Source organism: Corythoichthys intestinalis, chromosome 8, assembly GCF_030265065.1.
Source record: "Corythoichthys intestinalis isolate RoL2023-P3 chromosome 8, ASM3026506v1, whole genome shotgun sequence".
Taxonomy (NCBI): Eukaryota; Metazoa; Chordata; class Actinopteri; order Syngnathiformes; family Syngnathidae; genus Corythoichthys; species Corythoichthys intestinalis.
Window position 1 is genome coordinate 36,666,889 of NC_080402.1, and position 16,980 is coordinate 36,683,868.

The 16,980-nt window shown below is 39.6% G+C and overlaps 1 protein-coding gene across 3 annotated transcripts in view; it reads left to right on the forward strand.

The window, feature by feature from the left end:
- The first annotated feature begins 302 nt into the window (after window positions 1-302).
- LOC130920902 (endonuclease V-like) overlaps window positions 303-16,980 on the forward strand; it is a 120,139-nt gene continuing 103,461 nt past the window's right edge. For all 3 annotated transcript variants that reach the window (XM_057844432.1, XM_057844433.1, XM_057844431.1), the window contains exons 1-5: window positions 303-385; window positions 867-1,038; window positions 8,996-9,130; window positions 12,035-12,074; window positions 12,961-13,073. In XM_057844432.1, coding sequence (XP_057700415.1) covers window positions 348-385; window positions 867-1,038; window positions 8,996-9,130; window positions 12,035-12,074; window positions 12,961-13,073 — 498 coding nt within the window. In that variant the 5' untranslated portion in view covers window positions 303-347. The remainder of the gene's footprint in view (window positions 386-866; window positions 1,039-8,995; window positions 9,131-12,034; window positions 12,075-12,960; window positions 13,074-16,980) is intronic.

Consider the following 16,980-nt stretch of genomic DNA (forward strand, 5'->3'; position numbering starts at 1 on the left):
TTGTGTGAATAAAGACAGAATGGACCCCCCCCCCCCCCCCCCCCCCAAAAAAAAAAAAAAAAAAACTCATGTAGATTTTAATTTTGAATGCAGCAAAACAAAACTGTTGGCTCTCCATGCATCAGGTTTGCTAGTGTACATAATGTTATGCAGGTCTGCATAGTCTTGATTTAATGCAATACTGTGTTGTTATTTTTACATTTTGTATTTATTAATGTTCAAGTCAGGATGTAAAGTCCTTTTAGACCACTAGATGGTAGTATTCACGCAGGCAATGATTTCCTTGAGTGTGGGCTCTCTGATTACGTCACACACGGAAGCGCTTACTGGAAAATGGAATAGACCAAATGTCTCCAACGGAGGAGTTGGTCAAGCAGTGGGAAAGGTCAGAATGTTTGCATATTAACAATGCTATGTTTTGAGTGACACCGACATCCCAAATACCCGATATTTGGGCTCAGCAATGTCACATGTAAGAACCACTGGATACTTCAACTGTAGTGTTGCCAAATGGCTTGTCAAACTGAAGCTGAGCATTGTTTACTTTTGGGAAGGCAGAATCTTTGAACCAATATTGTTTTTATCGCAATTCCTCATTCCCGCATGTATACCTAATGATTTGGCGAGTGTACACACTGCTACTCGTTTTTAAGTCAAAAGGAGGAGGACTTATTTAGATACATAGAACCCCCATTTATCGCGGAGAATTTGTCAGAGATCCAACTTTGAACTGGGTGTTACCAGCCCCTCCCAGTTCAAGTTGATTGGACGTCCATGGCCGTCAAATGCACTGAAACATGATCCTTTACGGCCAGTCCTTCTAGTTAAAATGAATTGAACGTCAGTGTTTTGTGTCCTTTGTCCAGTGAGCAGGCCCAGCTCCGAAAGCAGGTGGTTGAGGTTGACACGGAGCACTGGCAGAAGTGCACAGACTTCTGCGGATTGGAGCGGGTTGCTGGACTGGACCTCTCTTTTATAAAAGGTGATGAGATCAATGCCTGCTCCCAGCTGGTAGTACTCAGGTACCCCGATCTTGAGGTGAGCTGCCCCTTTACAGTCACAATTTTTAAGCCACTACTCTTTCAGTGCCAATGGCGAGAAAATTTGTCATGTAAAATCCAAACATTGAGTTCCAACGATGACATTCAACTACCTTATTTAGATCCTTTAGATTCTCCCGTTGAAAGTTTTTTTTGTGACATTTCAACATTTTATAATTACCTTGTTTTAAAACTTTTCCCTCATCACTGTGACCTAATAATTTAAGAACTCAATTGACAAAAAAAAAAAAAATCTGACATAATCTATTTACAGTAGTGTACACAGCTCCTTACAATTTGAGATGAATCAAGGTTTGTACGGGTCCTTGAAATACAGTGGGCAAAAAAGTATTTAGTCAGCCACCAACTGTGCAAGTTCTCCTAATTGAAAAGATTAGAGACGCCTGTAAAACCTCAACCATGAGAGACAGAATGTGGAAAAAAAAAAAAACAGAAAATCACATTGTTTGATTTTTAAAGAATTTATTTCAAAATTAGAGTGGAAAATAAGTATTTGGTCACCTACAAACAAGCAAGATTTCTGGCTGTCAAAGAGGTCTAACTTCTTCTAACGAGGTCTAACGAGGCTCCACTCGTTACCTGTATTAATGGCACCTGTTTTAACTCATTATCGGTATAAAAGACACCTTGAAAAGATTAGAGAGGAATGAGCAATTATTAGAAAATGGAAGATATACAAGACCACTGATAATCTCCCTCAATCTGGGGTTCCATACAAGATCTCACCCCATGGCATCAAAATGATAACAAGAACGGTGAGCATAAATCCCAGAACCACGCGGGGGGACCTAGTGAATGACCTACAGAGAGCTGGGACCACAGTAACAAAGGCTACTATCAGTAACACAATGCGCCGCCAGGGACTCAAATCCTACACTGCCAGACGTGTCCCCCTGCTGAAGCCAGTACACGTCCAGGCCCGTCTGCGGTTCGCTAGAGAGCATTTGGATGATCCCGAAGAGGACTGGAAGAATGTGTTATGGTCAGATGAAACCAAAATAGAACCTTTTCGTAGAAACACAGGTTCTCGTGTTTGGAGGAGAAAGAATACTGAATTGCATCCGAAGAACACCATACCCATTGTGAAGCATGGGGTGGAAACATCATGCTTTGGGGCTGTTTTTCTGAAAAGGGACCAGGACGACTGATCTGTGTAAAGGAAAGAATGAATGGGGCCATGTACCGAAAGATTTTGAGTGAAAATCTCCATCCATCAGCAAGGGCATTGAAGATGAGACGTGGCTGGGTCTTTCAGCATGACAATGATCCCAAACACACAGCCAGGGCAACAAAGGAGTGGCTTCGTAAGAAGCATTTCATGGTCCTGGAGTGGCCTAGCCAGTCTCCAGATCTCAACCCCATAGAAAATGTGTGGAGGGAGTTGAAAGTCCGTGTTGCCCAACGACAGCCCCAAAACATCACAGCTCTAGAGGAGATCTTCATGGAGGAATAGGCCAAGATACCAGCAACAGTGTGTGAAAAGCTTGTGAAGAGTTATAGAAAACGTTTGGCCTCCGTTATTGCCAACAAAGGGTACATAACAAAGTATTGAGATGAACTTTTAGTATTGACCAAATACTTATTTTCCACCATGATTTGCAAATAAATTCTTTAAAAATCAAACTATGTGATTTTCTGTTTTTTTTCCCCACATTCTGTCTCTCATGGTTGAGATTTCCCCATGTTGACAATTACAGGCCTCTCTAATATTTTCAAGTGGGAAAACTTGCACAATTAGTGGTTGACTAAATACTTATTTGCCCCACTTTATTTGAAAATGCTAGAATTTTACTGTCGCGTTATCATGGCTTGAAGAATGCTTTAATTTTGCGTAGTCCTTGAAAATTCTTGGAAGTGTTAGGCAGTAGCCCCATAGTATTTCACAGCATCCTGTCTAAAAATATAGATTGTAAATGAAGGGGAATGAATTAACTTTGCTTCATCGTTGCTACACGCTCCTTCTGAAGTTGCTGTCCCTTAATCTACCGTGTCACATCGTTGCTCCAGTCTCAAGAGTACAGTGCATTTGAGTCCTTGCGTATGTAGTTCGAGCAAACAGTATACAAAGGTAGTAGTATTAAAATGGCATACATTTGCATTTGTTATGGGTAAGTACAGTACTTTTATGACCAGTTCCTTTTTGTTTCGTTATGTTTTATTCTCCTAAAACATATTTTTAGCTCGTTATCGTCTCATCATCGTCATGCAAAAATAGGTTCGTTGACGAAATATATTGTTTGTTGTCATCATTGACGAAAACCACTGAATTGGAGGAGTGGGAGCCATTTTTTGAGGGTCCCAAAGTTTGAAAAAAAAAAACAAAAACCCATATTTATTTAGTTTCCTCGGCCGTGACTTAGGTGTCTCTGTCCACCAAACAGCACCACGCCAGCACTTTTGCTATTGGATGTGCTCAGAGTTTGCCATAAAACGCTCACTCTACCAGGAACGCACCCTCCCAGAGGGGTTCAGAATCATCACCTTTCAAACTAAATTTGTCAAGCTTTCGAGGTCGCAGGACATTTTGGTAGACGTTTGCGTACTTGTGAGAAGGCACCATGTTTTGTTGCTGCCTCACCGTTAAAAAGAAACAAACAAACAAAAAAAATGGGATAATGTTTAAAAGGCACTGGAAGACCTGGAAGAGTCTTGAAAGTAAAAGCCCTTGAATTTGGACATGAAAAAGGTGTACAAACCCTGGTGAATGTCAATTAAATTCAACCATTCGTGTTCAAACCTAATGCTAATGTGCGTCGGCACACACCCGCAACTATTTCAGGTTCCTCAGATTAATCCAAGATACAGTTTAGACACGAGGGGGTTTGTGCTGAGATTTTTTTTTCCCCCCGACAGAAGCCTGTGTGTTTTGTAACTTTTTGTAATTCCCTTTCTCATTGACTAAACCACCACTTTACTAACACTTTTTGGAATTATGTCCTTAAAGTTCTACAGAGGTTTTATCAGGCTGTAGTACTAGTATATGTATAAGATTTCAAGTGTGTTTTTGCAAAATGTGTCCAGGCTTGAATGTTTTTTGTTTGTTCTTTTCCATTGTGTGTTCCATGGTAGTGTATATCCGATGCTTTGGAAACTCTTTTGAAACCTTCCCCCGACAGATACCTTTGAACACTGAGATCCCTCTGATGCTGCGGAAGCTCTCTGTCTCTCTCTATGGCTTATGCTGTATGACGCGACTATAAAAATATCAGCAAAGGCATATTTGAACATCTTGACTTATAATTCAGGGTTAATCAATTGTACTTTAAATGGGGGCAGGCGTCTGTTGACTCCCACTTAGTATGAGTTTAAATAGAACTGGTTTATTATACAGTAGAGTAATTTTACAGAATAGTAGCCAACAGACGATAAGTACACTTATCTCACAAATCATGCTTTATCTTTGTTGTTTATTTTTACCTCCTGTCTCAAATATACAGTGGGGCAAATAAGTATTTAGTCAACCACTAACTGTGCAAGTTCTCCCACTTGAAAATATTAGAGAGGCCTGTAATTGTCAACATGGGGAAACCTCAACCAGGAGAGACAGAATGTGGATTTATTTGCAAATCATGGTGGAAAATAAGTATTTGGTCAATACCAAAAGTTCATCTCAATACTTTGTTACGTACCCTTTGTTGGCAATAACGGAGGCCAAACGTTTTCTGTAACTCTTCACAAGCTTTTCACACACTGTTGCTGGTATTTTGGCCCATTCCTCCATGCAGATCTCCTCTAGAGCAGTGATGTTTTGTTGCTGTCGTTGGGCAACATGGACTTTCAACTCCCTCCACAGATTTTCTATGGGGTTGAGATCTGGAGACTGGCTAGGCCACTCCAGGACCTTGAAATGCTTCTTACGAAGCCACTCCTTTGTTGCCCCGTCTGTGTGTTTGGGATCATTGTCATGCTGAAAGACCTAGCCACGTCTCATCTTCAATGCCCTTGCTGATGGAAGGAGATTTTCAATCAAAATCTCTCGATACAAGGCCTCATTCAATCATTCCTTTACACAGATCAATCGTCCTGGTCCCTTTGCAGAAAAACCTCAAAGCATGATGTTTCCACCCCCATGCTTCGCAGTGGGTATGGTGTTCTTCGGATGCAATTCAGTTTTCTTTCTCCTCCAAACACGAGAACCTGTGTTTCTACCAAAAAGTTGTATTTTCTGACCATAACACATTCTCCCAGTCCTCTTCTGGATCATCCAAATGCTCTCTAGCGAACCACAGACTGGCCTGGACGTGTACTTTCTTCAGCAGGGGGACACGTCTGGCAGTGCAGGATTTGAGTTCCTGGCGGCGCATTTTGTTACTGACAGTAGCATTTGTTACTGTGGTCCCAGCTCTCTGTAGGTCATTCACTAGGTCCCCCCGTGTGGTTCTGGGATTTTTGCTCACCGTTCTTGTTTTTATTTTGACGCCACGGGGTGAGATCTTGCATGGAGCCCCAGATCGAGGGAGATTATCAGTGGTCTTGTATGTCTTCCATTTTCTAATAATTGCTCCCACAGTTGATTTCTTTACACCAAGCATTTTACCTATTGCAGATTCAGTCTTCCCAGCCTGGTGCAGGTCTACAATTTTGTCTCTGGTGTCCTTAGACAGCTCTTTGGTCTTAGCCATAGTGGAGTTTGGAGTGTGACTGACTGAGATTGTGGACAGGTGTCTTTTATACCGATAATGAGTTAAAACAGGTGCCATTAATACAGGTAACGAGTGGAGTCTCGTTAGACCTTGTTAGAAGACGTTGGACCTCTTTGACAGCCAGAAATCTTGCTTGTTAGTAGGTGACCAAATACTTATTTTCCACTCTAATTTGGGAATAAATTCTTTAAAAATCAAACAATGTGATTTTCTGTTTTTTTTTTCCACATTCTGTCTCTCATGGTTGAGGTTTACCCATGTTGACAATTACAGGCCTCTCTAATCTTTTCAAGTAGGAGAACTTGCACAATTAGTGGTTGACTAAATACTTATTTGCCCCACTGTATATACGGCGGAAAACACTCAGGTGACTCTTCCGCTCTGACACCCCCAATTTGGCCAAATTTAAAAATTGTCCAATATGCATGTGTGATACATCATTGGAAAGCTTCAAATATTTATTTTCTGGAGTAAGAAAAGTTTTGAACGGGAAGGCATTTTTTGATACCTTAATAGTAGGTCAAATCATGTGAGTGAAAAATAGACATTTTTGGGACCTTTGAAATTTTCTTTAAGTTTCTCATTTTAAAAAAGGTTTTGGACAGCCATCCTGGTGCAAAATAAATAACAAACACTTCAAGATACCTTTGTCTACTTAAGTTTTTGATCATCATTATGCGTGCACTAAGACATGTGGGTGGATGTACAGTAATAAAGAAAATTTAGCCCTGTGTTTTATTTTGTAAATAAATATGGCTAAATGGGGAGTTAGCTGTATAGTTAATAAAAACTTTACTGCATCCAATTTTTGATTTGGCTTGATTTTAATCTGTGCAAAGAAAAAACATTTAAATTCCTTTACCATAATATTTTAATTTTTGCAGTGGGCTTTTAAAATATTTTTTTCAATTATGATTAAAGAATGTGAATGTGAGATACTGAGAATAAAAGGCTCCACATGCATAATGCGAACATATAAATGTGAGTACTTAACTCTATCCATTTATTGTATTTAGCCTTGAAGCCTAGGAACATCAATATCATCCCATAGTAAGCAATCCAAACGGCAACAAGGTTTGAAAAAAAGATAATGGACAGCATGCTAGTCAGTTAGCCTGCTATGTCCTTAATTTTCGCGCTAGCGTTCGCCTGTAATGTATGTCTTTTTGTGGCCTTCCGGTAACTTGAGATACAGCATAATTAAAGACACCATGATTTTAATGAGATATTATCACGTACTTACCTTGTTTCGATCCAAAAAGCCAGAGTAGCATGTATCACCGAGTGTCAAGACACAGTTATGAATGGCCACAGCCGGACTTTGTGGGAATTAATGGGTGAAATACGGTAATAGAACAAGGGTCGCGATGCAGAAATCACAGACAACAAGGAGTAGTCAAGATTTTCTTTTTCAAATATTTACCCTTTTAAACATTTTGAAAAAAAATTCTTTGTTTGGATCGATTATTTATCATGTAAAATATCAGGGAAAATGCGACAGTAACAAAAAAAAATACAATTAAGCAATAGTTATGAGGTAGATATCCGTGAACTATTTACAGACATTATTTTTTTCATAGGGACGTAATTTGTTTAAAAGTTTAAAATATGCGAGTAATTTTTTTAATGTCGTTTTTTTAACTAAATATTAGACATCAATTAATGATTCTTAGCTAAAAATGATAGACATTTCGAATAATAAATAAAATTACTTACCTTGTTTTTATGGCTGGGTTGAAACAAAAGCGGTTGCACAGTGTATGTAAACGGGGATCTCCAGGGTAAAACAGATAAATTAAAAATAGTTTGGAGGCATAATGCGCCATGAAACTGCTGGCAGCATATAGACAAATTGTTCTTTCAAACACAACAGGTCTTTTGGCTTAAAATACAGCAGTTTATTTTAAAGAGGGGTGCAAGAGCAGAAACTGCTTTTTCAGCCTTGTCTGTGTGTTCAGCCATATCAATAATATTTTTTATTGCTAGTTTCAGGTTAGAGACTGCATCAATTAGAGGCGTGCGAAATTTCTGATTCTTAGATTATTCCCGATTCGGCCGTGGAAGAGTTGAGAATGATTCACATACATCCAAATTCCAATTATTTAATTATACCAGGTAAAGCGGAAATAAAACACAGTCAGCGCGGTCGTCAGGACGCAATGAGGAACGGATCGAGAGTAAATATCATGTTCAACTCATGTGCTAGATTAAAAAAAAAAATAATACCTGACTGCGGCCGTCAGCCGCTACAAACAGTGCCCAGTTGCTAGTCCGCGGGCATAATGCGCCATGAAACTGTTGGCAGCATATAAACATATTGTTCTATAAAACACAACAGTTCTTTTGGCTTAACATACAGCATTTTATTTTATAGAGGAGTGCAAGAGCAGAAACTGCTTTTTCAGCCTTGTCTGTGTTTTCAGACATATATAATATCTACACATAATAATATTTTGTATTGCTAGTTTAAGGTTAGAGACTGAATCGATAATGGAAAAGATTTTTCAATTACTCATGTTGTAGTCTCATTTTTTAAAAATCACAAAACATTAGTATTTGAAGGGATGCTCGCATTCACACCTATAAATGCTGAGAGGATGCAAATGATTAATCCTAATAAAGCAGGCGTTGATTGGATGAAATTTGTAAGCAGAATGGAAGTCTTTTATCATGCCCATTACCAACCCCAGTTGGCAGCACTTGTGCAGGATCCACACTGGACGGTATCCCAGACTTTAAAAGATGTTTGTGCCCACTGTTTCAGAGCCTGCGAGCTTGGCACACACATTGTCAGCAGGGCGAACATCCTGAATTTTCTTCACTCGCGCGTTCTGCTTCTGTCCTCTGGCCATTTTCTGGAAATGGGTCGGTTTTGACAGGCTCTGTCACTTTAACAAGCCTACTGAGGCTTTCTGTCAGTCTATGAACATGCTTTAGCACCTTTTAGGCCCTCATCAATTTCCATTAAATTTGACGTGCCTGATTAACATGGACATGCATTATAATCTGTTTACATCTGATTTTGTGAAAGAACCAAGATTAAGGGACATACTTTTTGGTGGGAAAGTTTGGTTGTATTATTTTATCTAAACTTGGCATTTGAGCATGAGTGCATTTACTCCATAAATCCAATGAAATTTCATTTGAAAATATAGTTTTAAACTGGATATTTAATCAATCGAGTAACACCCCCCAACAATAATTTGTGCCAAGTTATCATTGTGTTTTAATCTGGGGTTCCGGGTTTACTTAAATTATATGGAATATTTCTAAAGCCATGCTTCCTCGCAGGTGCTCTATGAGGACAGCCAAATGGTAACTCTGACGGCACCCTACGTGGCTGGCTTTCTAGCCTTCCGAGAATCCCCTTTCCTCTTGGAGTCTTTGCAGCGTCTTGAAAGAAACGAGCCCACTCTTTTACCTCAGGTCAGTTCGCATTGTAGTAAATTCATTTGACATGCATTGTGAAAAGAAATTAATTTGATCATCATTCTTCACAACTATTTCAGTACATACAAGAAAAATGTAGTACTCATACACAGAAATAATGGCGGTACTGTCCACTTTCCGAGTTCGGTGGCAAGTATACAGTAGTAGAAAAAAGAAGAAATAGACCTGTATGTTTTAAAGTACTGAGCTGCTCGTACATTTTCTTATAGCGAAATTGTCTGGTTGAGGCAGTAGGATGGTTGTCTCTTACCCCAAGATGTCTGACTTCGATTCTTGGCTCCTGTGACAATACTGAAATGTAATCTCCAATGTTGCATCGTCAGTCAGTGGACATTGTAGATCTTGCACACATAGAATAGTGCTATTCAGATTACATTCATTCACTAATATAATTAGAACAGTTTTTCAAATGGATGCTAATGTTCCCTTCCAGCCCTACATGTGACAGTTATTTGATTACAATGTGGTGATGAATGCCAAATGACTTAGAAAAAAAAAGAAGAAGCCGTGTTTACTATGGTCTATAGATGGGTGTTTTCACAATGATAAATTCATTTTTTTCTTTATAGTTTAGTTATATTTTTGAAGTTTTTTGTTGTTGTTTACACATATACTGTACACTTTGTGGATGAACATAGGTGAAAACCCAAGCTCGACTGTGCTTTGCTCTTGTCAGCGATACAGTAATAATGAGGACCATTTGTTACATGGCAACATAATAGAGACCGCAGAGAGAATCTCCTTCAAGGGATAATTTAACAAATACATCGGATGTAAGACTGTGAGTCAGAGCTTACTTTCCAAATAAGAACTCATTATGATCATCAATTGAGTACATCTGCCACCATCAACTGATTGAAAAATATATTTACAGTTTGACCCCCCAAAACGGGAACTTTTTAGCACTCCAATAAAAACAATAATGATGTAAGAAAAATATTTATTTATTTTATTTAATTATGTATGAAACCTTAAAAAATGCTGTTCTAGAAACAATTATGGAATTTTCAGTTTTTTCAAAATTATGTCCTTTAAAAGATGTCCTCCTGTCCGAATGCATTCTTGAAATCTGTTGTAGTGCAGACATCAGCAAGTGGGAGCACTGCAAGACAGTGACCTTGAGCAAGTAAATACTCTGAAATTTAAGTAACCATATTGAATTCAGGATGAAATTCACTGTATCCTAGCTGAGATGTTGCAGCAGTCAAGGAGGAGCCTCAACAGTAGATTTCAAGAATGCATCCGTTCAGGAGGACGCCATTTAAAGTGCCTGTGACACCATAAAAAATCTTAAATAGCATTATCATGTGAATTAAAATCATATTTTGGGACGATTCGAATATATACATCAGTTTGGCAAAGCGCATATGACGAGAAATGACTCTTTCAATCTGCCGTCTAGCTACTCCTGTCATTATCGCGCTCTGGCGCCGCCATTTGGGTGATGACGTTGGCAGAGTAGAATTCAGCCCAATAGAGGAGGAAGATTCAAAATGAGGAAAATGCGAGCAGCAAAATGTCATCTTTGTTTTTATCTCTCTTCCCCAATATTTTTACGGTATATTTTTTTTTATCTAAGTATTTTTCCCCAATTGCTAAATAAATTGTATGGTCATGACAAATAAGTCTTGTGCTAAATGGAATTTGAAATATTAGAAATTCATTTATTCAGTACAACAGGGCTAAATTACTGCATAATGGTCAAAACTTCTGACTTCTTAAACCTCCCGAACATTATTTTATACCATCAGAGTTAGTCCGGCTTTTGTCATTTCCCTGCCCTGGCTTCGGAGATGGTGAAAAGAGTGTAAACAAAACAGGAGGCGCGAGAGGTAGGTGAAATGTAACCCGAACCGAGTGGCTCTTCCAAGTCTCTTCCTCGGCTTTCGAAAACGAAAAATCATACAACACTACCCCGACTCGTGTCACACATGGCGGTGGGGGTGATTGTCTTCGGCCAGCCCCCGGCGGCGACCAAGTTTCGACTTGACGTATTGCTGCGGCAGGCAGTGCTCGTTACCGGGGACGCAGAGGGGAATGAACACTGAAAATGGCGCATTCTCTGTGGACCCAAAAACATTTAAAAAAAATAAATAAACGAATGAATCCGCAAAATCAGCCAAATTCGTAGTCCTTCTGCATGATATCGTAATGGCTGTATTGTGAAGATGATTAGTCCGCTATCGTCACATTCGCCTTCTTTCTCAATCCAGACTCTGGCTGGAAGTCACTCATTTTCATGGTGCGGGACTAAAAAAATTGAATAAATATATCGATCGATTCCACACACATTCTAGCGGTCCATCTAATTCAGGAGCGTAAAATACAGTGTGTAATATGAAATAAACATGCTTTTTAGTGTCTCAAGCACTTTAAAAGATTTTTTTTTTCATTAAAAATAAAAAGAGAATTCCATAATTGTTTCTTAAATGGCATGTTTTAAGGTTTCTAATACTATGAATAGAATATTTTTCCTCCATCACTCTTGGTTTTTTTGGGTCACCAAATATAACATTAGTTTTACTTTGTCGGTGCCAATATATTCTCATTGGCTGATCTGCCAGCCTCTCCCAGTCAAAATGGATTGGACGGCTAGCGCTGCCCATGGCACTGAACAATGAGCATTCACCTCGAGTCCTGCCAGTTTGAAGTAATTGGATGCCTATCAACAATGACAGTCGATGAGTTTAGGAAACGCAAAATAAAAGGGAAAAAATGTCAACTAATTTATATGGACACACTTAACATAATATTCATCATGGTTATTGATTGACCTCAAGGATAAGTACTTGGAAATTGGCTTGCCGATACAAAAATGATAATGAATCCTAAAAAAATGGTCGCAGTTAAGGTCAACTGACCATGTTAATGTTCCAATAGGTGCTGTTTGTGGATGGCAATGGTCTCTTTCACTACAGAGGTAAGGACACTTCTAATAAAACTGCAGCCACAGTGTCGTGTGTATTGTGTAATGTAGTCCAATTCTGCATCCTTGTAAATCATACCAACAATTATAAACATATTGTTGAATTAATAACACAAATGCATTAGCATTGTCTCTTAAAGTTCTTGTTAAGAATTTTATTAGATGTGCAAATGATCTGGGTGAGGCTAAGTGGCCTGCCGTGTGAGCATGCATGTTAAGACCACCACTGTAATGTTAGGCTGGATTGTGCTCTTATTGAGGCACACTCTTTTCAATTGAATCTGTTCAGAATCAAACTCAAATAAGCCTCTATAGCGGCTCTGATGTCAACGCACGATTAAAACCTAAACCCCTAATCCAGGGATTTATTTGCATGATATTCATTCATTCATATGTCAAGGCACCACTGTAATACTACAAGGCACATTTGGCGTGAACACAATATATTAAACTAGATTGTCCATGGAAATTAAGCCTTTGTTAATGGTTTCTGGCAAAACACGCATGTCTTGCAAATTCCCAGAATCACATTTTGGCTCACATTATATGAAAAGTGTGAATTTGTTTGCTCTAGGTATCATTAGTTCAAGATATGGCGATAGTCTGTGAACAGCACATCTTTCTATACTTCTATAAAAGGAGAAAAAATGCTGTTATGATTCAGAGCACCTACATTTGTATGATTGTGCTTCTAAATCCAAATTTAAGCTTTCTTGTTTGGCACATGTGAAACCATCCACTTGTTGTTTTTATGTTATTTTTCTCAGAATGCATGGACTTTAGGGAACCAGGATATTAGGGTAGTCAATGGTGTTCTCACACATTTTGATGACAAATACGTTTTTGAATTTGTGGTTGCTGTCACTGTTGGATCATGCAGAATTTGGACTTGCATGCCATGTTGGAGTGCTGTCAGGGCTGCCGTGTGTGGGTGTTGCCAAGAACCTTCTCCAGGTCCAGGGAGTGTACAAAAACGAAGAACACCAATCTCAGGTACACTCTTCAATTTATCTTTCGAGTCGTGCTGCTTTCTTTCCAACCCCTCCCACGGCAATTTGGAAAATGTTCAGATCCTGTTCATCGTCATCTTTTGATGTCAAACCAAAATGTATTCAGTTTACATAAAAATAAAGCCACTGGCAACACTATTCCAATTCTTTTGGGGCAAGGTGTATGTTAACTTGTGGGAAAGATTCAATTGAAAGATTCAGTTGGTAGACAGTGCTGTGGAGAAAGTGCTGACAGAAACATTTAGCTCTTTTGAGCTTTTGTAGTCCTGTATTTTGACACACATATTCATTTTACTTGTCAAAATAAGCAGAGGACTCAGCTTGTCTGAGTTCACCACAATAATATGAACTAAAAATATTGGGAAAAAAATTACGTCAGTGTGTTTGGCTTTTCTTTTTCTTTTCTCCTGTAACATATTCCTTAAGGCAGACGTTGAGACTTAGAAAACATTGTGTCGAAGGTTAAAGTAATTACTCCCTAATGCTTAATTTGCTATGGGGAGTAATGGTGCAAGAACAACCCTTTGGCAGCAAAGTCCGTTGTGTTGATCTTTCCATCTTCCCAAAGACATAATTTCTACCTCTGCTTTGGCAGTGATTCTAATTGCAACTGAGCAAAAATGCCCAAGATTGTAAATTTAGGTTGTTTTGGGGTGCTTGCATTTACAACTGATCATGTCTTTCCCTGGAAGGCTCTTGTAACGTATTGATCAAATGAGGCTATTGAGCTAGTTAACGGTAGCAAAAGGCTTCTATGTTGTAAATACAGTGCCAGCCAAAAGTATTGGCACCCCTGCAACTCTGTCAGATAATGCTCAATTTCTCCCAGAAAATGATTGCGATTACAAATGCTTATGTAGTTATACGGTATCTTCATTTATTTTGCTTGCAATGAAAAAACACAAAAGAGAATGAAAAAAAATCAAATCATTATGATTTTACACAAAACTCCAAAAATGGGCCAGACAAAAGTATTGGCACCCTCAGCCTAATACTTGGTAGCACAACCTGTAGACAAAATAACTGCGAACAACCGCTTCCGGTATCCATCAATGAGTTTCTTACAATGCTCTGCTGGAATTTTAGACCATTTTTCTTTGGCCAGCTGTTCCAGGTCTCTGAGATTTTTAGGGTGCCTTCTCCAAACTGCCATTTTCAGATCTCTCCACAGGTGTTCGATGGATTCAGGTCTGGACTCATTTCTGGCAACTCTAGAAGTCACAAGTGCTTTCTCTCAAACCATATTCTAGTGCTTTTTGAAGTGTGTTTTGGGTCATTGTCCTGCTGGAAGACCCATGACCTCTGAGCAACACCCAGCTTTCTCACACTGGGCCCTACATTATGCGGCAAAATTTGTTGGTAGTCTTCAGACTTCATAATGCCATGCACATGGTCAAGCAATCCAGTGCCAAAGACAACAAAGCAACCCCAAAACATCAGGGAACCTCCTCCATGTTTGACTGTGGGGACCGTGTTCTTTTTTTTGAAGGCCCCGTTTTTTTTCCTGTAAACTCTATGTTGATGCCTTTTCTAGGGGTGTAACGGTACATGTATTTGTATTGAACCATTTCAGTACAGGGTCGTCGGTTCCGAATGGAGGCGTACCGAACGAGTTTCTGACGTAATGTAAAGTGTTGTCAAATTTAGCGCGTTAACGGGCGGTCATTAATTTTTAAAATTAATTACGTTAAAATATTTGACGCATTTAACGCAAGCGCGGAATACCCACTCATGCATCCCATAATGCCACTGTTACGTCCCACGGACGGCTCGCTAAGGGCGTAACATAAAACGAGCCACACAAGTTGCAAGTGGACACAAATTTATTCACACAAGTCGAACTCGCAATGAACAAAATGCAGAAGAAGCTGGCTTCAGCGTAAGCCCAGGCCAAAACAACAAACAAAATGAAACTACACTTAAACCCCACCCGCTAAGTAAACCCTGATCATAAAAAGGAAATAACAAAAAGACAGCTTCATTCTCTAAACAAAACAGGAGAAAACGAGTTGAACGAAAACGGCAGTTTACGCCTACTGCTCTGGTGCTCTTATTTACAGTGGTGAACAAAAGCGATCCAATAGCGAATGAACACAAAAGACCTCACCGAAAAAGCGGAAGTGTAACAAAGTAGCGATCGAATGCACAGGTGAATGAATGGCGAGCAAACAGCTGGCGAGGAGAGGAGGTACGCGGCACGTATGCTGCAAATGCGAACTCTCAAGGCCCAAGTACACTGCATGTGTGATCGTTGCGTTTCCGGTCCGACTCCGGTAAAAAAATAGCGCCGGAGCCAATCCGTTCCCATTATATCCTATTGTTCAACGTATACCGGCCGCGTCAGTGGTCCGGCTTGACTGCGAACCACCTCCGGCGTGCCGCATGCCGGCCGGATGGTATAGGCTATTTTCTATTTTTGCCGGACACGCATCCGGCAAAATGGGCGGAGCTGGGCCTGGACGTAACAACCCAGGTGTCTAATCACGGTTTAAACACGAGCGAAGATGGATGATGAGCGCTTCATCATGGAGGTGGAAACCCACAAAATCATTTATGATGCAGCAGATCCTTTCTATAAGGACAATATAAAAAAAGGAAGCTGCAAGGTGTCCTATTATGTGTGTTTTTCTGTCCTGAGCTCATCATGATGCAGTCATGTCTGTCTCTTAATTCCAGATTAACTAAAATATCAATATGCAAAGAAAATATGTGCTCTCTCTCTGCTTCTCTGATGAGTATAGACTACGTGGGTTTTTCGTTGTTTTAAATGGCACATTATCGCGCGCAATCACGCGAGAGCTCACGGGGGGGACGAGGTTGGCGGACCGCAGCCGTGCAGCAGCCGGTATGATTTGCCTGTTTTTGACGGACTGCGTGGTACGCAGGCAACACTGAACCGGACCGGAACCACAACGATCACGCATGCAGTGTACTTGGGCCTTCAGAGTGTTGACAGCGGCTAGTTTTTGAAGTTGGCACCCTTCCTCGGGTGGCCCATCAGCGGCGGCGACGTCGTCTTCCCGTCCGGCGTCAGTCAGAGTACGTCACGTTGGGAGGGGAGCAGCCAGCTGGCGGACGAGACTATCACCTGACTGACAGTCTCAAAAAAGATAACAATTAAATGGCCAGGGCCGTCACACCACTCAGAAGTGCAGTGAGCAGCGTGGGTAACGGTTAGATATAAAACATGGAAGAAAAGCAGGTTGGCCCTCTGAGTGGGGAATTCAAATTAAAAAAATATATAGATGGAACAACTCAGAAAATGTAAATAAGTTGGTTTGCCTCAGCGACTGGCTAGAGGATGAGTAGGGAAGAGGGCCACATTTATGTGTACACTACACACACTTTGCACACATTATGAATAATACTGTTTTTGTTACTGTTCTAAGGCTTTGTTGTGTGTTTGTTTTAGCAGAGAAAAAGAAAATGTCTTCAACAGAAAGAATGTTAATGTTAATGCCATCTTGTAGATTGATTGTTATAATCAACAAATACTGTACTTATGTACAGTATGTTAAATGTATACATCGTTCTTGTGTCTTATCTTTCCATTCCAAAAATAATTTACAGAAAAATATGGCATATTTTAGAGATGGTTTGAATTGCAATTAATTACGATTAATTAATTTTTAAGCTGTGATTAACTCAATTAAAAATTTTAATCATTTGACAGCCCTATATTAACCCTTACTTTTCGAGACTGTGGTCATAAAGTTAATATGAGAAACTTGAAACTGTTCAGTGTTGCAACTGTTCAATTTTGCACATCAGATATTTTTTTTTAAATTAAAAAGTCTGAGCTAATGTTATTTATTTTTATTTTGTTTTTCAAAATATCTACATTTCAGAATATTGTATTATCTATTTTTTAGCAGAATTCTAGCTTTGTA